Raw genomic sequence first — 26631 nt, 5'->3', positions numbered from 1 at the left:
ATTTTTTGTTGTTATTGTGCTTGTATTTTTAACATATCAATCGGTTTATATGTGGCGGTCTGATGAGCTTGAAAATGTTTTCATATTATCTCGTAACCATTGATTAATTAATAAAAAAAATGATTAACTGGTGAGTGAATTTTAGGTTTTTCTGTCGGCATTTCAATAACAGTTCTGGAGGAAAACATTGAGAAACTTAATCTACAATTCAAGATGGCAATATAGGCAAATTATATTGTTGTGTGGTTTCCTCCTTCCCATCACATTTATCCTACACAGACATTTGGAAATTATGTCTTATAATCTCGACCAGATTGACGCTTCTTCAGCAGTCCAGAGTTTTTCTGACCGCATCCTTGCGACAGCTGGAAAGTGGTATTGGAGAACATTTGAATACATACTGCAGACATTCACAAGCGCCACTACAATTGAAAAAATCATCCATATTTTTTACTATTATCAAAAATGAACGTTAAATTCCACATTATCCTGCAAAATGGAAAAAGAAGTAATCATTATAACATTTTTTCCATTGCTTCTGCAAAATCTAATCTCAGTGTATCAAATTGTCATCAAAACAGATGAAAAACAAACAACAAAGCAAGCTCGCTCACAACCGTTTATCCTAACTTGTACGGATTGGGATACAATCATTTCAAGAAAATCACAGGGTGCAACATTGTTACAACCTTTACAATTCGAGATTTATCAGTAATTTTACACACAAAACCAAATTTGCTTTATAGATGCTGTTCGATATTGTGTCAATATTTACCAACAAGGAGAAAAATCTCGAAAATTGCAATGCGAAGTCCAGAAAATCGCTGCGCACGTGGTAATCGATCATTGTCATTTTCTGTTCAAATGATGATAAAGTGTTGTTTCAAAATAAAATTGTTGCTACAAAAATAGGAGATGATAATGTCTTTGTTGCTGCGGGCTGAGTGACAATCGATTCACTGTCTGATCTACATTTTCTCTGACATCCATTTTCATTCTTCCGGATGTTACAGAAAATCCCGCAGAAGTAAAATCGGAAATTGTAACGGTATTCTTGTGAAACAAAAAAACTTAACAAAATTAATGAAGTTTGAAATTTCAGCAGCAAAACTTTCAACAATTTTCATTAATATTCAATTCAAAAAAATACTCTTCATGTTTCATCAACAATTCCAGTACTGAGTAGAGCAACCAGGATTTGTTTCTGGAGAGGTTGTTAATTTGGATTTGGTATTTTTATTAGAAAAAAATTGGGGTGGGTAATGTCTGTTACATTACCGCGAGGTTCACGTAGAACTACTACGGACTCTCTTTTGTTCATGTCAAATAGTGTCTGAAAACCCTCCCCCTGTTGATTATCGACAATAAACTATTGAAAATATGCGTCAATCGAACGTCAAAACGAACGGAACGTTCAGACAGCGACAAAACACGCAATCGAAAATAGCGCGAAAGCATTAACCAATCGCGTGCGAGTATCATACGGAGCGACGAGGCAACAAAGCGAGAACCCCACCACTCGCCAGCGGTGAATGAAACTGGAGCAAATAAAACCAGTGGTTGTTCTGCTCCCAGCTCATTCACAAAACGAACGGCGTCACGGACAGATCATCTGGAGCAGCAAGGAAGAGCGCGTGAAAGCCACAGCAGTGTGCGAGTAGCGAACGGAGCGACAAAGCAACAAGGCGAGAACCCCACCACTCGCCATCGGTGAACGAAACTGGAGCAAACAAAACCAGTGGTTGTTCTGCTCCCAGCTCATTCATAAATCGAACGGCGTAACGAACGGATCTAGCAGCGGAGCAGCAAGGAAGAGCGCGTGAAAGCCACAGCAGTGTGTGAGTAGCGAACAAAGCAAAGAGTTGTTAAGAATGATTTCACTTAACAAAGAGTTGTTGATAAATATTCCTTTTAATAAGAGTTGTTTTGAAAAAGTTCACTTTTAGCAGAATTTTCTTCGGAAAATTTCTGCTTTACCAAAGAGTTGTTAATGAAATTCCTGCAGCAAAGGGTCGAGTTTCTCCCCACGAATATTTCCGGCCAGGACCAGTCATGGAGGACAATCCATCCCGAGCACTACGGCTCCCGCGGCCACTACCGGCGACAATCGGACATTTCGACATAATCTGCAGAGTACTTGTTCAGATATACACTTTCGTTGGTGATTCTCCGTATCATGGGAACCAACTGATAACATCCCGTAGTGCTATTCATCTGTAACAGCATCCAAGCTCAATCGGCCCTTTTCAGCGCCAACATACGTTCACAAAAGAGTTTATTGAATAATATTTCCTGATTTATCTATAATGATCTAAATCTCCCGGTATAATACCAAACCTGAATTGGTTCACATAATTTACCCCACATAATCACATGAATTTGAGAATTTACCCGTGTACGCTGCTACAGCGCCTTCAGACCGTAATAACATCATAGTGCTTAGCATTGTATTTTATTTCCAATACCGTCGTTGATTTATCATAATGGAGGAACACTTCCTAAATTCTCAAGTACGGAAATTGGAAAATGTATTAAAATTGCGGCAGATTTTAAATACTGTTCAATAAACTGTTTCTTGACCAATTGTAATGAGCAACTATTGATCTGAATTGATTTTTCTACATGTTGTCTATTCCATTGATCTGGAAAATAGGCTATATGAAATTGATGTCTTGGCAAGGGATGTACAAGATGAGCATTATGCTGTTAGTGCATCCCGACGGCACTGCAGCAGCGTTCTCGGAACATCCTCAAATTGTCGTATTGTAGATTATTCGTGATCAGATATTGTATGACGCTACGATATGAATTAAGAGATATTAGCAAGTATGTGGTAAGCACATTAGGAAATATTACTAACTATACTGTGTTTATCACGAGAAGTTCTTACTAGCTCGAAAGTGTAAATGAAATGAACCGAACCCTGTTGTTGTTACGGAGAGATTTTAACCCGAAGGTCATTCGTCACTTAAATGAACCGAATCTGTCGAAGATAGTATGTTTTACATAATTTGAATTGCAGACGATGCTCCTCCCTTTCGTATTTTTAGCCTTCTTCTGATTGACCAGTCTAGGATAAGGTACATGAAGTTGATGTCTTGGTTAGGGATTTACATATCTTGGAAAATTCACATGCACCTTCGTATGGACAGTAAAAATATCAACATTATTTAATAGCCTACAATAAATTAAAATCACGCATGTTTTGTTTTCGTGCAAATTTTAAATATTTCTGATCAATGTTCAATGTGCTCTGATTTATATACTATGACATTTGCAATAGAATAACATGTAGAAAAATTTCAGATCAATAGTTGCTCATTACAATTGGTCAAGAAACAGTTTATTGAACAGTATTTAAAATCTGTCACAATTTTAATACATTTTCCAATTCCCGTACTCGAGAATTTAGGAAGTGTTCCTCCATTATGATAAATCAACGACGCTGTTAAAAAAACCATACAATGCTAAGCACTATGATGTTATTACGGTCTGACGGCGCTGCAGCGGTAAATTCTCAAATTCATGTAATTATGTGGGGTAAATTATGTGAACCAAATCAAGTTTTGTAGAATACCGCGATATTTAGATCATTATAGATAAATCAGTAAATATCATCCAATAAACCCTTTTATGAACGTATGTTGGCGCTGAAAAGGGCCGATTGAGCTTGGATGCTGTCACAGATGAATAGCACTACGGGATGTTATCAGTTGGTTGCCATGATAAAACGGAGAATCACCAACGAAAGAGTATATCTGAACAAGTACTCTGCTTATACGACAAACCAGCTGAATATTTCATGGGTGCACAACAGCAACAGGGTAGCGGATCACAGTGATTTGGTTGAAATCTGGAAACGTAGCTCAATCTTAAAATCTTGAGCGATTTCATAAGCCAGACGCTCGATAAGCAGCTCCTCGGATCAGCCACTCAGGGGGCTCTGGTATTGGTGCATAGCGGGCTTGTTTCTTGACTGCACTACCGATGCGAAGTTTACCGCGAGTCGAAATCTAGAAGCGCGGATCGGTCAACCTAGAAATCTTGAGCGATTTCTCAAACCAGATGCTGGATTGGCAGCTTGAAGATTAACAGCTCAGCAGGTTTCTAGCAGTAAAAAACTTCTCGCTAAGCAAGTTCGGAGGAGCTCTTACCAGCTCGAAAGCGGAATTGGAATGAAACTGAATCCAACGAAGGCAGCATGTTTTATAACCTTGGAATAGCAGATGATGCTCCTCCCTTTTGTGCTGTTCGTTTTCTGATCGACCAATATGGGAAATAGGTATGTGCCAATAATGTGTTGGGCTTAGAATTACTTGAAAATTGCGGAGAATGCTAATGCGAGAGAAATTGGTCGAACATGAATTGCTGGAAGGGTAGACATTAACTAAATATTCAATACGAGCTATTGATAATCAATAGTTTTCTTTATGATGAAGGTAAATTTCTGATCCATGGGTGCCAAAATTATTACAATTGTTCAATGAGAATGTCTTTTCAAAGGCATTCTTAATATGTCGCAATTTCATTAGGGAGACTTACGGCTTCGGCACCATTCGACTATTATCGCCAACCAAATTTCAAACGCCGAATACTCAGTATTTTTCTATCAAAACACATCAGTGGAAACATTCAGTCTGCCCGCTTCCCGCTGGCGAGATGTCCGAGACTAAACAAACGATATCGCCGGAGATGTCAAAAATTCAAATGAGCACGCCTCAAAATGCGACTGATTTGGAGCTGCCGAATAGATTCACCAGCAGTTGTTATGGGAAAGTTGCCGAAGAGAGTGGGGCTGCCGACAATAGTCACACCGACAAGGTATGTTCGCAGAGTTGTAAAAACGTTTCCAAAGGCATTTTGACAAGTCTGTCGGTGTGAATCGATAGAGGATTGAGCAACGCATAAATGTAAATAGACAAACACGGAATTTGTCTGCTGATGTCCGAGAAAATTCCAAAAGAAGCACGGCATCTGCTTAAGTTGCCGAGAATACGTAAGTTCCCCTACATGTGATAATTTTGCTAATCAAAGTGTTCCCATAAAATATGGAACATCAAAGACGCTGTTGGAAATGCCACTCTATTTTACAATCGTTGTGAAATGTTGAGCACTCACCCCGACGGCACTGCAGCAGCGCCCGCGATTACAGTCTCAAATTGTTGAGTCATAAATTATTCATGACAAAGTGAAGCTGTGAAATTGATTTAGGAATATAAGAAGTCATAAATAAAGTCGGAAATGTTTCTCTTTCAACTCTTTTGCACTAGTTTGATGGCCCTGAAAAGGGCCGATGGCTTTGTTAGCTTTGATGCTTTTACAGATAAATAACACTGCGGGATGTTATCAGTTGATTGCCATGGTCAAACGGGGAATCCTCAACTCAAATGTATAAATTTGAGCAAGTTATTTGCTTATACGACGAACCGAAAGTTTCGTGGCGTGGATGGCGCACAACAGTAACACCGGGCTTATGTCGAAATCTGAAGATGGCGGCGGTGATGATGGCTGGGTGAACACAAACAAGCGGTGAACCACAAAGCGAAAATGATTCGCCCGACCGTGTTCACAGTTCGACCGCAAATTCTCCTGTGGACTGCTTCCTCTTCTTCTTCTTCTTCTTCTTCTTGGCGGCGGCAGCGGTGATGACTTTGGCTTTGGACGGCATCTTCTCTCGCTCGCTCGACAGTTTGATTTGAGCGAAGCAAGACAAACGGGGAGGTCCTTCGCTATCGATGTCTGTGCCTGAGAAGCACGCCCGGTCAGAGCAAGCCGACCTGCTGCCTACTGAGATGCGATCCAAGCGAAGAGTGATAAGCATCTTTTCTCTAGCACCCCATATTTATAGATTTGGTTGAAATCAACGTTCTCTTTTAAAACAGTTATTAAACTATTTGAACATGTATGTGGGATTCAGAACGTAAACGAAATGAACCTTTGATGTTTTGTCTTTCGATTGAGGTGCTAATCAAGGTATTTCGTTGATCCAGCAAAAAGTTATAAACGTTCAAAATACTTCATGCCAACGTAACGCTCTTGGTTTTTTTTTCATGCAAACTGACTAACTTTGATAAATTATATCTCAGTTATTTATGGACCGATTTGAATGAAGTTATCACAGAATATCAGACATAACTTTAATTTTAACATATATTTTTGAGTGATTTTTCCAATCACACGTTGAAAAGCAGTAACGGTTTGACTAAAATGAATTTTTTGACGATTTTTTTTATAATTGACATAACTAAACATATTGAAGGAATAGCTTCATGGTATCTTCAGCAAAGTTGTAGATTTTGACGAGATGAATAAGTTTGCTGAAGACAGTTTTTGTGTAGGGCTATCAGATTTTGAGATAAAAAGTTTTGAATTTTTCGTCGAAAATTACACTTTAGTCAAACCGTTATTACTTATAAACTCGTGATTGGAAAAATTATTCAAAAATATATGTTAAAATTCAAGATATATCTGATGCTCTGTGAAAGTTTCATTCGAATCGGTCCATAAATAACTGAGATCTAACTTACCAATGTTGGTCATTTTGTATGGAAAATCGAAAAAATTGCAAATGCATGTGAATAAGTTGGGGCCTTCCTTAGCCGAATGGTTCGAGTCCGCGGCTACAAAGCAAAGCCATGCTGAAGGTGTCTGGGTTTGATTCTCGGTCGGTCCAGGATCTTTTCGTAATGGAAATTTTCTTGACTTCCCTGGGCATAGAGTATAATCGTACTTGCCATACGATATACGAATGCAAAAATGGAAACTTTGGCAAAGAAAGCTCTCAGTTAATAACTGTGGAAGTGTCATAAGAACACTAAGCTGAGAAGCAGGCTCTGTCCCAGTGAGCACGTTAATGCCAAGGAGAAGAAGAAGAAGAAGAAGAAGAAGAATAAGAAGATGTGAATAAGTTCTCTGTTTACTCGACAAACCAGCTGAATATGTCATGAGTGCACAACAGCAACAGGGTAGCGGATCACAGGGATTTAGTTGAAATCTGGAAACGTAGCTCAATCTTGAAATCTTGAGCGATTTCACAAACCAGATTCAGGATTAACAGCTCAGCAGGATTCTAGAAGCGAGGTACTTCTCGCTAAGCAAGTTCGGAGGAGTTCTTACCAGCTCGAAAGCGGAAATGGAATGAAACTGAATTCGACGAAGGCAGCATGTTTTATAACCTTAGAATAGCAGATGATGCTCCTCCCTTTTGTGCTCTTCGCTTTCTGATCGACCAATCTGGGAAATGGGTATGTGCCAATAATGTGTTGGGCTTGGAATTACTTAAAAATTGCGGAGAATGCTAATACGTGAGAATTTGGTCGAACATGAATTGTTGGAATGATTGACATTCCCTAAATATTCAATACGAGCTATTGATAATCAATAGTTTTCTTTATTGTGAAGGTAAATTTCTGATCCATGGGTGCCAAAATTATTACAATTGTTCAATGAGAATGTCTTTTCAAAAGCATTCTAAATATGTCGCAATTTTGTTCCATGTGATAATTTTCCTAATCAAAGTGTTCCCATAAAATATGGAACATAAAAGGCGCTGTTGGAAATGCCACTCTATTTTACAATCGTTGTGAAATGTTGAGCACTCACCCCGACGGCACTGCAGCAGCGTCTGCGAGTACAATCTCAAATTGTTGAGTCATAAATTATTCATGACAAATGAAATTTTGTATGTAGCTGTGAAATTTATTTAGGAATATAAGAAGTCGTAAATATTTTTCTTTTAACTCTTTTCCACAAATTTGATGGCCCTGAAAAGGGCCGATGGCTTTGTTAGCTAAATTTGAGCAAGTAATTTGCTTATACGACGAACCAGCTGAATGTTTCGTTGCTGGAAACGTTGCTCACTCTTGAAATCTAGAGCGATCACATTAATCCGACGCTCGATTAGCAGCTCCTCGGACCAGCAACTCAGGGGGCTTCTGGTATTTGTTCCTAACGGGATTGCTTCTTGACCACCAATGCTGATTTTATCACGAGTCGAAATCTTGAAGCGCGGGTCAACAGCTCCTTGGCCGATGAAATTTGCGGCGGCGATGACGATGGCTGGGTGAACGCAAACAAGCGGTGAACCACAAAGCGAGAATGGCTCGCCCGACCGTGTTCACAGTTCGACCGCAAGTTCTCCTGCGGACCGCTTCCTCTTCTTCTTCTTGGCGGTGGCAGCGGTGATGGCTTTAACTTCGGACGGCATCTTCTTTCGCTCGCTCAACAGTTTGATTTGAGCGAAGCAAGACAAACGGGGGCGTCCTTCGCTATCGATGTCTGTGCCTGAGAAGCACGCCCGGTCAGCCGATCTGTCGCTTGTTGAGATGCGAGCCAATCGGAGAGTGAAAAGCAAATGACGTCAAATTTTCTCTAGCCACCCCTATTTATAGATTTGCTTGAAATCAATGTTCTCTTTTAAAACAGTTATTAAACTATTTGAACAGGTATTTGGGATTCAGTAAGTAAACGACATGAAGCTTTGATGTCTTGTCTTTCGATTGAGGTGCTAATCAAGAAATTTCGTTAAGCCAGCGAAAAGTTATAAACGTTTAAAATATTTCATGCCAACGTAACGCTCTTGGTTTTGAAATTCCAATTTCACTCCTGTATAGAGAAGAAAGACGTAGTTCTACGTCAAAAAATCGATTTGAAAATCACTAAATTTTTTATGAAAAACTCATTTTTCTCGATTTGAAGTACTTTCAAAATCCATATACCATGCCAATCTCAAAGTTTATATAACGTAGAGTATTCATGCCAAATTTCAACATAATCCGTGCACTTTTACTATAGTTATAACAGTTTTTGTGATTTTGCATGTTTAGTGACATGAAATCATTGGGGGTCATTTTGTCCCACTTCCCCCTAATATAAAAATCTAATATTTTGCAAAACATCATCTTTTATATAGAAGAATAATTCCTGAAAATTTCAGCCTGATCGGAGAACATCAATACAACTTCCCTTGGAAAGGGGGTTGCGGTTCTCGCGAACTGGCTCTTAATGGAACAGTCAAATCATCAATTGAAATCGTTCAACCACTTAAGAGACGTCTAAGGTAGTTGGGCATTATAAATTTGCAATGATATTTATGGAAAAAACCTAATAAAACGAGCCTCGAAAATGAGAACTTTTGGACGGCGAAAATTGAAACATTTCGTGTGAAATGTTTCCCATACAAACGAGAGTGTCCGGAATTTGAAGCTGTCCGTAATATGAATCAAAACGGTAATTTGATTTGTCATGTGTATGAATTTGTAAGTGTACTAGTTTTGTGTTGTTATTGATCGGATGAAGTTTTCAGAAGTTAACTCTTTTTGGACTCATTTTGGTAGTCCTGAAAAGAACCATTTGTCGTTCTGTGGTTCCGAGAACCAGTCTTTGGTGTTCCAAACTCCTCCAGTAGATTAGATGTTTGATAGCTCGGGTGCTTCGATCGTTAGAATCGATAGAATCGGTCCAGTGCTTTGGTCTGTAGCAATATCCATTGCATGAGCATTTAGGCTCTGTACATTGATACTCATCAATATGCAGGCTTGGCCGCTATGATCCAGTTTTTCACGCAGTTCGTCTCAAAGCGTCACTAATCGATGATTGCCTAAGCGCTGCAGCTCATTCCTTAAGTCAACCCTCTTGGGAGAATTGCTGCCTTTGGCGTGATGGAACTTGAAAAAAGTAGAGTTTGTCAAAAATAGTCCTTGCAATGAAGTAACCCGCGACAAACCAACATATACCAATAGCTGATCCTGGCTTTTGTCATAGTCGTACACGACCTCGGGGAAAGTTCCACCTTGCGACTTATGAACAGTAAAAGCACAGGCACTAACCATCGGGAACTGAATGCGTTTGCATTTGATTATGCCGCACAGTTTGAAAGTAAAATAAAAATTCTCTATACAGGAGTGAAATTGGAATTTCAAAACCAAGAGCCTTACGTTGGCATGAAATATTTTGAACTCTTATAACTGTTTGCTGGTTTAACGAAATTCCTTGAATGGCACCTCAATTGAAAGACAAGACATCAAAGGGTCATGTCGTTTACTTACTGAATCCCACATACCTGTCCAAATAGTTTAATAACTGTTTTAAAAGAGAACGTTGATTTCAAGCAAATTTATAAATAGGGGTGCTAGAGAAAATTTGACGTCATTTGCTTTCCATTCTCCGCTTGGATCGCATCTCAGCAGGCAATAGATCGTCTGGCTCTGACCGGGCATGCTTCTCAGGAACAGACATCGATAGCGAAGGACCTCCCCGTTTGTCTTGCTTCGCTCAAATCAAACTGTCGAGTGAGCGAGAGAAGATGCCGTCCGAAGCCAAAGTCATCACCGCTGCCGCCGCCAAGAAGAAGAAGAAGAAGAAGGGAAAGCAGTCCACAGGAAAATTTGCGGTCGAACTGTGAACACGATCGGGCAAGTCATTCTCGCTTTGTGCTTCACCGCTTGTTTGCGTTCACCCAGCCATCGTCATCGCCGCCGCAAATTTCATCGGCCGAGGACCCGCGCTTCAAAATTTCGACACGTGATGAAATCATCTTTGGTGGTCAAGAAGCAATCCCGTTAGGAGCAAATACCAGAAGCCCCCTGAGTTTTGCTGGTCCGAGCAGTGTTATTTATCCGTAACAACATCGAAGCTAACAAAGCCATCGGTTCTTTTCAGAGCCATCAAATTTGTGGAAAAGAGTTAAAAGAGAAATATTTCCGACTTTATTTATAACTTCTAATATTCCTAAATCAATTTCACGGCTTCATACAAAATTTCATTTGTCATGAATAATTTATGACTCAACCATTTTAGATTGTACTCGTGGACGCTGCTGCAGTGCCGTCGGGGTGAGTGCTCAACATTTCACAACGATTGTAAAATAGAGTGGCTTTTCCAACAGCGCCTTTTATGTTCCATATTTTATGGGAACACTTTGATTAGGAAAATTATCCCATGTAACAAAATTGCGACATATTTAGAATGCTTTTGATGAGACATTCTCATTGAACAATTGTTATAATTTTGGCACCCATGGATCCGAAATTTACCGTCATAATAAAGAAAACTAATAATTATCAATAGCTCGTATTGAATATTTAGTTAATGTCAACCCTTCCAGCAATTCATGTTCGACCAATTTCTCACGCATTAGCATTCTCCGCAATTTTCAAGTAATTCCAAGCCCAACACATTATTGGCACATACCCATTTCCCAGATTGGTCGATCAGAAAGCGAAGAGCACAAAAGGGAGGAGCATCATCTGCTATTCTGAGGTTATAAAACATGCTTCCTTCGTCGGATTCAGTTTCATTCCAGTTCCGCTTTCGAGCTGGTAAGAGCTCCTCCGAACTTGCTCAGCGAGAAGTACCTCGCTGCTAGAAATCTGCTGAGCTGTTAATCTTCAAGCTGCCAATCCAGCATCTGGTTTGTGAAGTCGCTCAAGATTTCTAGGTTGACCGATCCGCGCTTCTAAATTTCGACTCGTGGTAAACTCGTGGTCACAGCATCCAAGCTCAATCGGTCCTTTTCAGGGCCAACATACGTTCATAGAAGGGTTTATTGGATGATATTTACTGATTTATCTATAATGATCTAAATATCGCGGTATACTATAATTTGGTTCACATAATTACATGAATTTGAGAATTTACCGCTGCAGCACCGTCGGACCGTAATAACATCATACTACTCAGCATTGTATGGTATTTCTAACAGCATCGTTGATTTATCATATAATGGGGGAACACTTCCTAAATTCTCGAGTATGGAAATTGGAAAATGTATTAAAATTGCGACAGATTTTAAATACTGTTCAATAAACTGTTTTCTGACCAATTGTAATGAGCAACTATTGATCTGAAATTTTTCTACAGGTAAGTCTATTGCAAATGTCATAGTATATAAATCAGAACACATTGAACATTGATCAGAAATATTTAAAATTTGCACGAAACCAAAACATGCGTGATTTTAATTTATTGTAAGCTGTTAAAATAATGTTGATATTTTTACTGTCCGCGCGTTCGCATGTGAATTTTCCTAGATATGTAAATCCCTAACCAAGACATCAACTTCATGTATCTTATCCTAGATTGGTCAATCAGAAGAAGGCGAAGAATACGAAAGGGAGGAGCATCGTCTGCAATTCAAATTATGTAAAACATACTATCTTCGACAGATTCGGTTCATTTAAGGGACGAATGACCTTCGGATTAAAATCCCTCTGTAACAACAACAGGATTCGGTTCATTTCATTTACACTTTCGAGCTAGTAAGAACTTCTCGTGATAAACACAGTATAGCTAGTAATATTTCTTAATGTGCTTACCACATACCTTCTATAATCTCTTAATTCATCTCGTAGCATCATACAATATCTGATTTATCACGAATAATCGACAATACGACAATTTGAGGATGGTCCGAGAACGCTGCTGCAGTGCCGTCGGGATGCAATAACAGCATAATGCTCATCTTGTACATCCCTTGCCAATACATCAATTTCATATAGCCCATTTCTCAGATTAACGCAATAGACAACATGTAGAACAATCAATTCAGATCAATAGTTGCTCATTACAATTGGTCAAGAAACAGTTTATTGAACAGTATTTAAAATCTGTCGCAATTTTAATACATTTTCCAATTTCCGTACTCGAGAATTTTGGAAGCGGGGGCCATGACTGGTCCTGGCTGGAACTATTCGTGGGGAGAAACTCAACCCTTTGCTGCAGGAATTTCATTAACAACTCTTTGGTAAAGCATAAATTTTCCGAGGAAAATTCTGCTTAAAGTGAACTTTTTCAAAACAACTCTTTTTGATTGGAATATTTATCAACAACTCTTTGTCAAGTAAAATCATCCTAAATAACTCTTTGCTCCATCGCCAAACCAAACCATTTCATTGAATTCATCAAGTACAAGAATATGAATGGTAAGGAGAGGCAGATGGTGTATATTTCGCTGGCGTTACTTTCCAACAGGTCGCCGGTTGGCGCTGACTACACTGAGGCAAAAATCTCGCATGATTTTCATAAGATCACACTAATGAACGCGTTTTTTATTATTTTTTTGTTGGTTCATAAGACACTTGTGTATTTCATTCGACGAGAATGAGATTTATAAGACAAAGTGTAATTTTTTCATAACAATCAATTGTCAATGTCATAAGAACGCTTATGAACCCCATTGCTCATCATTGTGAAGAACCACGTGAGGCAAATTTTCTCATTTCACTATCAGAAATTCAATATGGCTTCCGAAATGGACGTGTTTGCTGATTTGTCGTCGGCTGACTCCGTTTCTAATCCATCAAAGGGTAAATATTTTCTATTTGTCATCAATTCCGCTGTAACTAACTTTCTTTCGAACAGATTAAGGAATTGGATCCAAACAATAAGATTTGGGAATGAAAATTCAAAACAATTTGTATGACGCGTAAGAAATCACAAACCCCCCTCATCCATTAATCCGCCCCTAACGTAAACCTGCAACAATTCAGGCGTTCTTCACAACTTTTCTCAATAATGTTTCGCTGCTATGATATACTTCTTTGCGTTCAAAATAGGTTAGCCAACTAGAGAAAATCGAATTTTCATCCATTTTGTCGTATCGCAAATCGATTCTAATGCTTACAGTAAAGTGCTTTGACCGAATTGCGGCGTGACAAAATGGATGAAAATTTGATTTTCCCAAGTTGGTTAACCTATTTTTCAACGCGGATTAGTATTATTCATCCATTGAAATTTATAATCTAAAGCTCAAATTACACAAGACAGTCTTATGGAACCAAGAATGGTTCAGAACGTAATTCATAAGACTATCTATGGATTTTGTTATCAAGTCAATGATGATTCATAAGATCATCTTACGAAATTCTTTCGAAGTGTATTATGGAAACAACATCTGCCGAAAACCATACGATGGTCTTATGAATTACAAAGATTTTTCTTGTGTCGTAATTCCATAAGCAAATCTTATGACAGTCTTACGTTTGCTTTCCTCAGTGTACTAATCCGTCCACTGAATGATTTTCAGTTGTTGCTTTCGCTCTCTGGTTCCGTTCGCTACTCGCACACTGCTGTGGCTTTCACGCGCTCTTCTTTGCTGCTCCGCTGCTTGATCCGTTCGTTATGCCGTTCGATTTGTGAATGAGCTGGGAGCAGAACAACCAGAGGTTTTATTTGCTCGAGCTTCGTTCACCGATGGCGAGTGGTGGGGCTCTCGCTTGGTTGTTTCGTCACTCCGTTCGCTACTCGCACGCGATTGGTTATTGCTTTCGCGCTATTTTTGTTGATGGTGTGATTCTTCACTGAGAAATAAAAACTGCAACTCTTTTGATTTTTCATGCAAAGTGACCAACTTTGATAAACTATATCTCAGTTATTTATGGACTGATTTGAATGAAATTTTAACAGAATATCAGACATAACTTAAATTTTAACATATGTTTTTGAGTGATTTTTCCAATCACACGTTGGAAAGCAGTAACGGTTTGACTAAAGAGAATTTTTTGACGATTTTTTATGATTGACATAACTAAACATATTGAAGAAATAGCTTCATGGTATCTTCAGAAAAGTTGTAGATTTTGACGAGATGAATAAGTTTGCTGAAGACAGTTTTTGTGTAAGGCTATCAGATTTTAAGATAAAAAGTTTTGAATTTTTCGTCGAAAATTACAGTTTAGTCAAACCGTTATTACTTATAAACTTGTGATTGGAAAAATTTTCAAAAATATATGTTAAAATTCAAGTTTCATCTGATGTTCTGTGAATGTTTCATTCGAAAATATTTCCATAAATAACTGAGATCTAACTTACCAAAGTTGGTCATTTTGTATGGAAAATCGAAAAAGTTGCAAATGCATGCGAATAAGTTGGGGCCTTCCTTAGCCGAGTGGTTAGAGTCCGCGGCTACAAAGCAAAGCCATGCTGAAGGTGTCTGGGTTCGATTCCCGGTCGGTCCAGGATCTTTTCGTAATAGAAATTTTCTTGACTTCCCTGGGCATAGAGTATAATCGTACCTTCCACACGATATACGAATGCAAAAATGGAAACCTTGACAAAGAAAGCTCTCAGTTAATAACTGTGGAAGTGTCATAAGAACACTAAGCTGAGAAGCAGGCTCTGTCCCAGTGAGGACGTTAATGCCAAGAAGAAGAAGAAGAATAATAAGAAGATGTGAATAAGTTCTCCGTTTATTCGACAAACCAGCTAAATATTTCATGGGTGCACAACAGCAACAGGGTAGCGGATCACAGGGATTTAGTTGAAATCTGGAAACGTAGCTCAATCTTGAAATCTTGAGCGATTTCACAAACCAGATTCTGGATTAACAGCTCAGCAGGCTTCTAGCAGCGAGGTACTTCTCGCTAAGCAAGAGCTCTTACCAGCTCGAAAGCGGAAATGGAATAAAACTGAATCGAACGAAGGCAGCATGTTTTATAACCTTGGAATAGCAGATGATGATCATCCCTTTTGTGCTCTTCGCTTTCTGATCGACCAATGTGGGAAATGGGTATGTGCCAATAATGTGTTGGGCTTGGAATTACTTGAAAATTGCGGAGAATACTAATACAGTGCCTTACCGATTTTGGCAACACAACGTGATTTTTATGTTGCCAAATTGGGGATGTTGCCAAAATCGGGAATTTTGAAATGCTTATGTTTCTTATCATTTAAATCTCTAAAAGTATCAGAAAATGCTTATCAACTATTGCGAATGATGTGAATAATATCTGGGAGCCTTCTTCAGTTCAACTTTTGACCCGAAAGCATAGACATCATGCACTGATTATATGCACCATCTGAAAAGCACACTTGTTGTACACAGTACAAGCGTGGTATTACTTTTAGTGGCCATTTGCGACTGTTCTAGAGTACAAATGTGCAACTTTAAAGCAAGATCATATTATGAGTAGCAGATTTCGAATTTTCCGAGTGGGTTTAAGGGATTTCTATAACATAGAGTGCAATTTTAGTTACCACACGTCTTATGTAACGAATAAGACTCTATGTTGAAACAAGTAGAAGTTCTTATAATTGAAATGTTATCACAGTTGAAGTGTAATGCCAGGAATGAACAGAAAAAAATAGATGAAAGATATCCATTACATATTCACAAAGAGAGACGCCTAAAGAACTACACGCCTTTTGACGTAGAAGTACGTCTCTCTTCTCTATACAGGAGTGAAATTGGAATTTCAAAACCAAGAGCGTTACGTTGGCATGAAATATTTTAAACGTTAATAACTTTTCGCTGGCTTAACGAAATTTCTTGATTAGCATCTCAATCGAAAGCCAAGACATCAAAGCTTCATGTCGTTTACTTACTGAATCCCACATACCTGTCCAAATAGTTTAATAACTGTTTTAAAAGAGAACGTTGTTTTCAAGCAAATCTATAAATAGGGGTGGCTAGAGAAAATTTGACGTCATTTGCTTTTCACTCTCCGATTGGCTCGCATCTCAGCAGGCGACAGATCGGCTTGTTCTGACCGGGCGTGCTTCTCAGGCACAGACATCGATAGCGAAGGACGCCCCCGTTTGTCTTGCTTCGCTCAAATCAAACTGTCGAGCGAGCGAGAGAAGATGCCGTCCGAAGCTAAAGCCATCACCGCTGCTGCCGCCTAGAAGAAGAAGAGGAAGCAGTCCACAGGAGAAATTGCGGTCGAACTGTGAACACGGTCGGGCGAGTCATTCTCGCTTTGTGGTTCACCGCTTGTTTGCGTTCACCCAGCCATCGTCATCGCCGCCGCAAATTTCATCGGCCGAGGAGCTATTGACCCGCGCTTCAAAATTTCGACTCGTGATGAAATCATCATTGGTGGTCAAGAAGCAATCCCATTAGGAGCAAATACCAGAAGCCCCCTGAGTTTTGCTGGTCCGAGCAGTTATTCGTAACAACATCGAAGCTAACAAAACCATCGGTTCTTTTCAGAGCCATCAAATTTGTGGAAAAGAGTTAAAAGAGAAATATTTCCGACTTTATTTATAACTTCTAGTATTCCTAAATCAATTTCACGGCCTCATACAAAATTTCATTTGTCGTGAATAATTTATGACTCAACCATTTGAGATTGTACTCGTGGACGCTGCTGCAGTGCCGTCGGGGTGAGTGCTCAACATTTCACAACGATTGCAAAATAGAGTGGCTTTTCCAACAGCGCCTTTTATGTTCCATATTTTATGGGAACACTTTGATTAGGAAAATTATCCCATGTGACAAAATTGCGACATATTTAGAATGCTTTTGAAAAGACATTCTCATTGAACAATTGTAATAATTTTAGCACCCATGGATCAGAAATTTACCGTCATAATAAAGAACACTATTAATTATCAATAGCTCGTTTTGAATATTTAGGGAATGCCAATCATTCCAACAATTCATGCTCGACCAATTTCTCACGCATTAGTATTCTCCGCAATTTTCAAGTAATTCCAAGCAAAACACATTATTGGCACATACTCATTTCCCAGATTGGTCGATCAGAAAGCGAAGAGCACAAAAGGGAGGAGCATCATCTCGTCCCCTTGATGCTACAACTAGATAACTCGAAATTTGAAATTTTTGACTTCAATATGTCAAAACATTTTTCTTAATTAGATCTGCAAAATATCCACAGGTCTTAAGCGTGTGATTCAAAATACACAAGTTAAAGATTATTTTTCAATCATAATCTCTGCGATTAACCATCACCTTGTTAAACGGTCATACTTTCAAAGTTGCACATCTCAAAATTTTGATTTTCGAGTTATCTAGTTGTAGCATTAAGGGGACGATCTGCTATTCCAAGGTTATAAAACATGCTGCCTTCGTTGGATTCAGTTTCATTCCATTTCCGCTTTCGAGCTGGTAAGAGCTCCTCCGAACTTGCTTAGCGAGAAGTACCTCGCTGCTAGAAGCCTGCTGAGCTGTTAATCCAGAATCTGGTTTGTGAAATCGCTCAAGATTTCAAGATTGAGCTACGTTTCCAGATTTCAACTAAATCCCTGTGTACGCTACTCTGTTGCTGTTGTGTACCCATGTAATATTAAGCTTGTTTGTCGAATAAACAGAGAACTTATTCACATCTTCTTCTTCTTCTTCTTGGCATCAACGTCCTCACTGGGACAGAGCCTGCTTCTCAGCTTAGTGTTCTTATGACACTACCACAGTTATTAACTGAGAGCTTTCTTTGCCAAGGTTTCCATTTTTGCATTCGTATATCGTGTGGCAGGTACGATTATACTCTATGCCCAGGGAAGTCAAGAAAATTTCTATTACGAAAAGATCCTGGACCGACCGGGAATCGAACTCAGACACCTTCAGCATGGCTTTGCTTTGTAGCCGCGGACTCTAACCACTCGGCTAAGGAAGGCCCCAACTTATTCGCATGCATTTGCAACTTTTTCGATTTTCCATACAAAATGACCAACTTTGGTAAGTTAGATCTCAGTTATTTATGGAAATATTTTCGAATGAAACATTCACAGAACATCAGATGAAACTTGAATTTTAACATATATTTTTGAAAATTTTTCCAATCACAAGTTTATAAGTAATAACGGTTTGACTAAACTGTAATTTTCGACGAAAAATTCAAAACTTTTTATCTTAAAATCTGATAGCCTTACACAAAAACTGTCTTCAGCAAACTTATTCATCTCGTCAAAATCTACAACTTTTCTGAAGATACCATGAAGCTATTTCTTCAATATGTTTAGTTATGTCAATCATAAAAAATCGTCAAAAAATTCTCTTTAGTCAAACCGTTACTGCTTTCCAACGTGTGATTGGAAAAATCACTCAAAAACATATGTTAAAATTTAAGTTATGTCTGATATTCTGTTAAAATTTCATTCAAATCAGTCCATAAATAACTGAGATATAGTTTATCAAAGTTGGTCACTTTGCATGAAAAATCAAAAGAGTTGCAGTTTTTATTTCTCAGTGAAGAATCACACCATCAACAAAAATAGCGCGAAAGCAATAACCAATCGCGTGCGAGTAGCGAACGGAGTGACGAAACAACCAAGCGAGAGCCCCACCACTCGCCATCGGTGAACGAAGCTCGAGCAAATAAAACCTCTGGTTGTTCTGCTCCCAGCTCATCATTCCAGTCCGTACGTTCGATCTGATCGGACGTGTTTCGGTACTCGTCTTTCCGAACCAGTTTGGTGAAAGTATATTTTGCGGTGACTGTTCGTCTTGCATCCGGATCCCCACCATGGGTGACTCGGCGGCCAATCCGGCCGCGAAAGCAACGAAGCGTTCCAAGAAAGAGGTTGGAAATCAACAGAGCGAGTCTCTCGCCAGTCGCTCCCCTTCGACGAGCAGGAAGAAGAAGAAAAAGACGGATCCAGCTGGCATTCCGCCCGATAAGCAACGCGAGAAGAAATTACTCGAAAGCAATACTTTCCACGCGCTAGTGGACGACGCGACCGGCAATCCGCCGGCCCAGCAAGGAAATATTCAGCGGAAGGAGAAGTGCCCGCCAATCTACGTTCCTAACAAGAACCCGGCGTTCCTGCGGCCCTTGTTATTAGATCGTGACGACCCCGCTACGTGCACATTCCGGTTATGCACTGGTGGAGTCAAGTTAATCTTCGACTCAAAAGCTTGCTACCATCGAGCTTTGGAGTACCTGGTGAAACCATGGGTTGAGCACTACACCCATGACGACCCGGCAACAAGGCCATTGAAAGTGGTGCTCCGTGGCCTGGAGGACATGGACACTGAACAACTGAAACTGGACCTGAAGGAAAACGGACTCGTCCCGCTCGCCGTCCACAAAATCTCTCGACGTGACACCACGAGAAAATACCGGGACCAGCCGTACCTCGTGCACCTTGTAAAAGGAACGGCTACCCTGAAGGAACTTCAGAAGGTGAGGACCTACGACGACTGCGTAATTACTTGGGAACGGTACAACCCGGTACACCGAGAAGTCACCCAATGCCTGAGGTGTCAACGTTTCGGCCACGGCATGAGAAACTGCCGTATGGGCCGACGATGTATCGACTGCGGCGAGCATCACACTGCCGATAGATGCAACATGGAGCCACCGAAGTGTGCTAACTGCGAAGGCGGACATCTAGCAAGCTCCAAAGAATGTCCAAAACGTGCGGAATTCATCGCGATGCGAAAGAAGTCCGCAATCAACAACCAGCCGAAGAGGAGGAAGGCAGTCCCGGTCCTCAACGAAGCGAACTTTCCGGCTCTTCAACCTCAACGCCCGGCGCTTGGTGCTGTATCGGCTCCTAGTTCCGAGGCTCGACAGACACCACCATCCCAATGGCCAGCTAAACCACCAGGATTCCAGCGTCAAGCGACATCCGAACCACTTCCCGAAGAAGATGGAAGCACACTGTTTACGGCAGAACAGTTGGTGACTATCTTCCATCAATTGGTTGCCCGTCTTCGTGGCTGTAAGTCCAGAATCGACCAGATCTACGCATTAGGCCTTTTCGTTATAGAAAACGCCTTCTAGAGTGGATCTGGTCGGTTCACATTCCAGCTCACATTGGCTGGCAGTTTCTTTCTTTCTTAGGTAGGTTATCAAATTAATTAATTAAAAGATACATCATTAAATGATAGATAGTATTAAGCTTTAATAAGCACACAACCAATCTTGTAAACATTTACGAGCAAATTGATCAGAGCTGAAGAGCCAACTGGCTGACCACTCATGTACACCCAAATGTATCGCACAAAGAAATTGAAATAAATAACTTTTAAACTAAAAAAAAGCTCCCAGCTCATTCACAAATCGAACGGCATAACGAACGGATCAAGCAGCGGAGCAGCAAAGAAGAGCGCGTGAAAGCCACAGCAGTGTGCGAGTAGCGAACGGAACCAGAGAGCGAAAGCAACAACTGAAAATCATTCAGTGGACGGATTAGTAGTCAGCGCCAACCGGCGACCTGTTGGAAAGTAACGCCAGCGAAATATACACCATCTGCCTCTCCTTACCATTCATATTCTTGTACTTGATGAATTCAATGAAATGGTTTGGTTTGGCGATGGAGCAAAGAGTTATTAAGGATGATTTTACTTAACAAAGAGTTGTTGATGAATATTCCAATCAATAAGAGTTGTTTTGAAAAAGTTCACTTTTATCAGAAATTTCTGCTTTACCAAAGAGTTGTTAATGAAATTCCTGCAGCAAAGGGTCGAGTTTTTCCCCACGAATATTTCCAGCCAGGACCAGTCATGGAGGACAATCCATCCCGAGCATCACGGCCCCCGCTTCTAAAATTCTCGAGTACGGAAATTGGAAAATTAATACATAATGCTCATCTTGTACATCCCTTGCCAAGACATCAATTTCATATAGCCTATTTCTCAGATTAACGCAATAGACTAACATGTAGAAAAATTTCAGATCAATAGTTGCTTATTACAATTGGTCAGGAAACAGTTTATTGAACAGTATTTAAAATCTGTCGCAATTTTAATACATTTTCCAATTTAATACTCGAGAATTTAGGAAGTGTTCCCCCATTATATGATAAATCAACGATGCTGTTAGAAATACCATACAATGCTGAGTAGCATGATGTTATTACGGTCCGACGGTGCTGCAGCGGTAAATTCTCAAATTCATGTAATTATGTGGGGTATATTATGTGAACCAAATTATAGTATACCGCGATATTTAGATCATTATAGATAAATCAGTAAATATCATCCAATAAACCCTTCTATGAACGTATGTTGGCCCTGAAAAGGACCGATTGAGCTTGGATGCTGTGACCACGAGTTTACCACGAGTCGAAATTTAGAAGCGCGGATCGGTCAACCTAGAAATCTTGAGCGACTTCACAAACCAGATGCTGGATTGGCAGCTTGAAGATTAACAGCTCAGCAGATTTCTAGCAGCGAGGTACTTCTCGCTGAGCAAGTTCGGAGGAGCTCTTACCAGCTCGAAAGCGGAACTGGAATGAAACTGAATCCGACGAAGGAAGCATGTTTTATAACCTCAGAATAGCAGATGATGCTCCTCCCTTTTGTGCTCTTCGCTTTCTGATCGACCAATCTGGGAAATGGGTATGTGCCAATAATGTGTTGGGCTTGGAATTACTTGAAAATTGCGGAGAATGCTAATGCGTGAGAAATTGGTCGAACATGAATTGCTGGAAGGGTTGACATTAACTAAATATTCAATACGAGCTATTGATAATTATTAGTTTTCTTTATTATGACGGTAAATTTCGGATCCATGGGTGCCAAAATTATAACAATTGTTCAATGAGAATGTCTCATCAAAAGCATTCTAAATATGTCGCAATTTTGTTACATGGGATAATTTTCCTAATCAAAGTGTTCCCATAAAATATGGAACATAAAAGGCGCTGTTGGAAAAGCCACTCTATTTTACAATCGTTGTGAAATGTTGAGCACTCACCCCGACGGCACTGCAGCAGCGTCCACGAGTACAATCTAAAATGGTTGAGTCATAAATTATTCATGACAAATGAAATTTTGTATGAAGCCGTGAAATTGATTTAGGAATATTAGAAGTTATAAATAAAGTCGGAAATATTTCTCTTTTAACTCTTTTCCACAAATTTGATGGCTCTGAAAAGAACCGATGGCTTTGTTAGCTTCGATGTTGTTACGGATAAATAACACTGCTCGGACCAGCAAAACTCAGGGGGCTTCTGGTATTTGCTCCTAACGGGATTGCTTCTTGACCACCAAAGATGATTTCATCACGTGTCGAAATTTTGAAGCGCGGGTCCTCGGCCGATGAAATTTGCGGCGGCGATGACGATGGCTGGGTGAACGCAAACAAGCGGTGAAGCACAAAGCGAGAATGACTTGCCCGATCGTGTTCACAGTTCGACCGCAAATTTTCCTGTGGACTGCTTTCCCTTCTTCTTCTTCTTCTTCTTGGCGGCGGCAGCGGTGATGACTTTGGCTTCGGACGGCATCTTCTCTCGCTCACTCGACAGTTTGATTTGAGCGAAGCAAGACAAACGGGGAGGTCCTTCGCTATCGATGTCTGTTCCTGAGAAGCATGCCCGGTCAGAGCCAGACGATCTATTGCCTGCTGAGATGCGATCCAAGCGGAGAATGGAAAGCAAATGACGTCAAATTTTCTCTAGCACCCCTATTTATAAATTTGCTTGAAATCAACGTTCTCTTTTAAAACAGTTATTAAACTATTTGGACAGGTATGTGGGATTCAGTAAGTAAACGACATGACCCTTTGATGTCTTGTCTTTCAATTGAGGTGCCATTCAAGGAATTTCGTTAAACCAGCAAACAGTTATAAGAGTTCAAAATATTTCATGCCAACGTAAGGCTCTTGGTTTTGAAATTCCAATTTCACTCCTGTATAGAGAATTTTTATTTTACTTTCAAACTGTGCGGCATAATCAAATGCAAACGCATTCAGTTCCCGATGGTTAGTGCCTGTGCTTTTACTGTTCATAAGTCGCAAGGTGGAACTTTCCCCGAGGTCGTGTACGACTATGACAAAAGCCAGGATCAGCTATTGGTATATGTTGGTTTGTCGCGGGTTACTTCATTGCAAGGACTATTTTTGACAAACTCTACTTTTTTCAAGTTCCATCACGCCAAAGGCAGCAATTCTCCCAAGAGGGTTGACTTAAGGAATGAGCTGCAGCGCTTAGGCAATCATCGATTAGTGACGCTTTGAGACGAACTGCGTGAAAAACTGGATCATAGCGGCCAAGCCTGCATATTGATGAGTATCAATGTACAGAGCCTAAATGCTCATGCAATGGATATTGCTACAGACCAAAGCACTGGACCGATTCTATCGATTCTAACGATCGAAGCACCCGAGCTATCAAACATCTAATCTACTGGAGGAGTTTGGAACACCAAAGACTGGTTCTCGGAACCACAGAACGACAAATGGTTCTTTTCAGGACTACCAAAATGAGTCCAAAAAGAGTTAACTTCTGAAAACTTCATCCGATCAATAACAACACAAAACTAGTACACTTACAAATTCATACACATGACAAATCAAATTACCGTTTTGATTCATATTACGGACAGCTTCAAATTCCGGACACTCTCGTTTGTATGGGAAACATTTCACACGAAATGTTTCAATTTTCGCCGTCCAAAAGTTCTCATTTTCGAGGCTCGTTTTATTAGGTTTTTTCCATAAATATCATTGCAAATTTATAATGCCCTACTACCTTAGACGTCTCTTAAGTGGTTGAACGATTTCAATTGATGATTTGACTGTTCCATTAATGATTATCATGAGCTGTCCGTAATTCGAATCAAAGCGTCCGGAATATGAGGCAAAAGTGAGGGAGCGTCCGGAATAAGAATCATGAAAAGGCCACACGTTTTGTTTTATTTAAAATTATTCAAGTTGCGGACGCGTATTCTTTACCCACCATCCGAAAATTAAAGGCTTTCGACGCTCGATAACGCTTAAAAATAATACAGAATGATTTATTTTGTTTGGTCCAAGCTGGGTTATACTTCACTGAGGCCTTAAGTGTCCGTAATATGAATCAAAACGGTATTAATCATCGTAGTTCTACGTCAACCCCGCGGTAATGTAATAGACATTACCCACCCCAAATTTTTTTGAAAGCAGTTTACTAAGATGATAGAGTTACAACGTAAATGTAACGTGAGATGAACAATTTCCCGAGGCCTGAATAGTTAGAAATTAGTGCTAATTTTTTATTTGAACTTTAGATTGGTGCCTTTTGTGTATGTATTTGTTATTGCAAATACGCATGGCGGTAGTTTTGGTGTACCATGTGTTCGAAAACATGAACAGCATATTACCAGATTGAAACAATTTGAAACAGTTTTGAGCAAAAAGGTATCTGTTTTCATATTACCTGGAAATCTAGTGATCCCGTGAATATAATCTTATGTAGGTAAGTCAAGATTTACTATATAATAAAGAATAAAATTGTGATATTGATCGAAGCCCACTAACACTTGAGCAAATAATCATCGATTACGCAAGAATTCATTACGGATTCTGCCCCCTTAAGGTGTGTGATTGATTTGATTGCAACTTCAGCACACTTACCGGATTTCGCTTTCAATGTTGATCCGAAGGCATCCACCGGGAACATTCTCCCGCATAAATCTGTCCAGATGACGAACACCCATAATCTTACGGAAAATAAATCAGACACGTTCACAGAAATTCAAAATAAACTGAGTTCAGCGTACTGATAAATGATATTATCAGCTGTTGTTGTTATCAATGACAGCTCACCCCGATGTGGATCGTGCACGCTAAACTTGCTACGCTCAAAAATGAATGCCGAGTACACAAAATCAGCCTCTCTTCATGCAGCACAGATTCTGTGCAAAGGGGTTTTGTGTAAACGGTGGTAAACAAACCGAATGAGTGAAATGCGCACGCTTAGAATGCGGAATTTCGCTTCCATTTTTGTTTTTGTTTCTGAAAACATGAATAAACATTTCAATTTTAAAGTTTATCAGAGATTTTTTCATTGAAATAGCCGAAGCGGAAGCAAATGTTAAAAAACACTTTCACATTTGCGACCATTTTCCGGCTTTTCGCCAGAAAAAAATCTCGAAAAACCTCTCTTCCTACCAATGGCCCACTGTTTGCTGCCGTGCGGGAGATGACTGACAGTTCCATTTCCATCGATCTGCGCACAGCCAACGGCCAAAACATCGGTTACACATAGCATGAGTGCGACTTAGCGGACTTTGGGGCAAGTGTGCTATAGGGGCAAGTGTGCCGCCCCTGCTTTTAATAAACACTACAGTATATATTTTCTCTTTGAGCTTAACAATACGTTCCCTTATAGTTCACAATACAATGATCAAAATATGATGAAAATTGCTCTATTTTTCACGTATTTACATCGACTTGTGCAAAGACAACCAAATTTGAGAGGATTTTTATAAGATTTCGTTGTTTCTAAATAGCATGGTGAAAGGTAAATTATTAACAGAATTTTCTAACGTACTGTACATCGTGAAACTATTCCAATGTGTAAGTTATTGTGGAATTTGAACGAAAAAAGTATTTAGTTTTACATACGAAATCCAGTTTGGTTGAAATGTATACTTTTGGGGCAAGTGTGCCACCCATTTGATAAACAAAAATTGTTCGAGTGAAATTTATAAAAATGTAAACATCATCAACAAAATCATAATAATAAACCAAAATGAGGCACCAGTAGTAGTTTCTGAAGTATAGTAGGGGAATAACTGACATTTTTGCCTCCCAAAGGGATTTGTTCTCAAAATATTGAAAAATAATTTGTTTTTCGGCTTTTAAGTACCGTTTTACATATCTACATCAATATTTTACCGTTATTTAGTGCAGATCTAGTTTAATATTTTACATTTTCGCCTTAATAAAAGTGTAATACATATATTGTATTGAATGGAGACAAAAATAACCATTTTAGTTATTCGAATTGAGTAATAGGGAGATACGCATGGTTTGAGCCTTGTTATAAAGCATCCCCTTATTACGGTAAACTTGAAATTATTTTTTAAATTATCGATTAACGTCTGCTTTGAAAATAATATTAATAGGAAATAGAGAAAATTTCATTAAAAGTAAAATTCATGCGATGTTCATTCGGTGGCCGTTTTGCCCCATAGTGTCGAAAAATAGGTTATTTTGAATGAAATTTGAGAAGCTCCAAAACTAA

The 26631-nt window shown here is 39.5% G+C and overlaps 1 protein-coding gene across 1 annotated transcript in view; it reads right to left on the bottom strand.

The window, feature by feature from the left end:
• The window catches only part of LOC110677813, a 54777-nt gene extending 29560 nt beyond the window's left edge, over positions 1–25217 (bottom strand). The window contains exon 1 of the mRNA XM_021849345.1: positions 25017–25217. Coding sequence (XP_021705037.1) covers positions 25017–25099 — 83 coding nt within the window. The 5' untranslated portion in view covers positions 25100–25217. The remainder of the gene's footprint in view (positions 1–25016) is intronic.
• Positions 25218–26631: the final 1414 nt, after the last annotated feature.

Source organism: Aedes aegypti, chromosome 3, assembly GCF_002204515.2.
Source record: "Aedes aegypti strain LVP_AGWG chromosome 3, AaegL5.0 Primary Assembly, whole genome shotgun sequence".
NCBI lineage: Eukaryota > Metazoa > Arthropoda > Insecta > Diptera > Culicidae > Aedes > Aedes aegypti.
The sequence above is the reverse complement of the archived record's forward strand: the minus strand, read 5'-3'. Positions and strand labels throughout refer to the sequence as shown.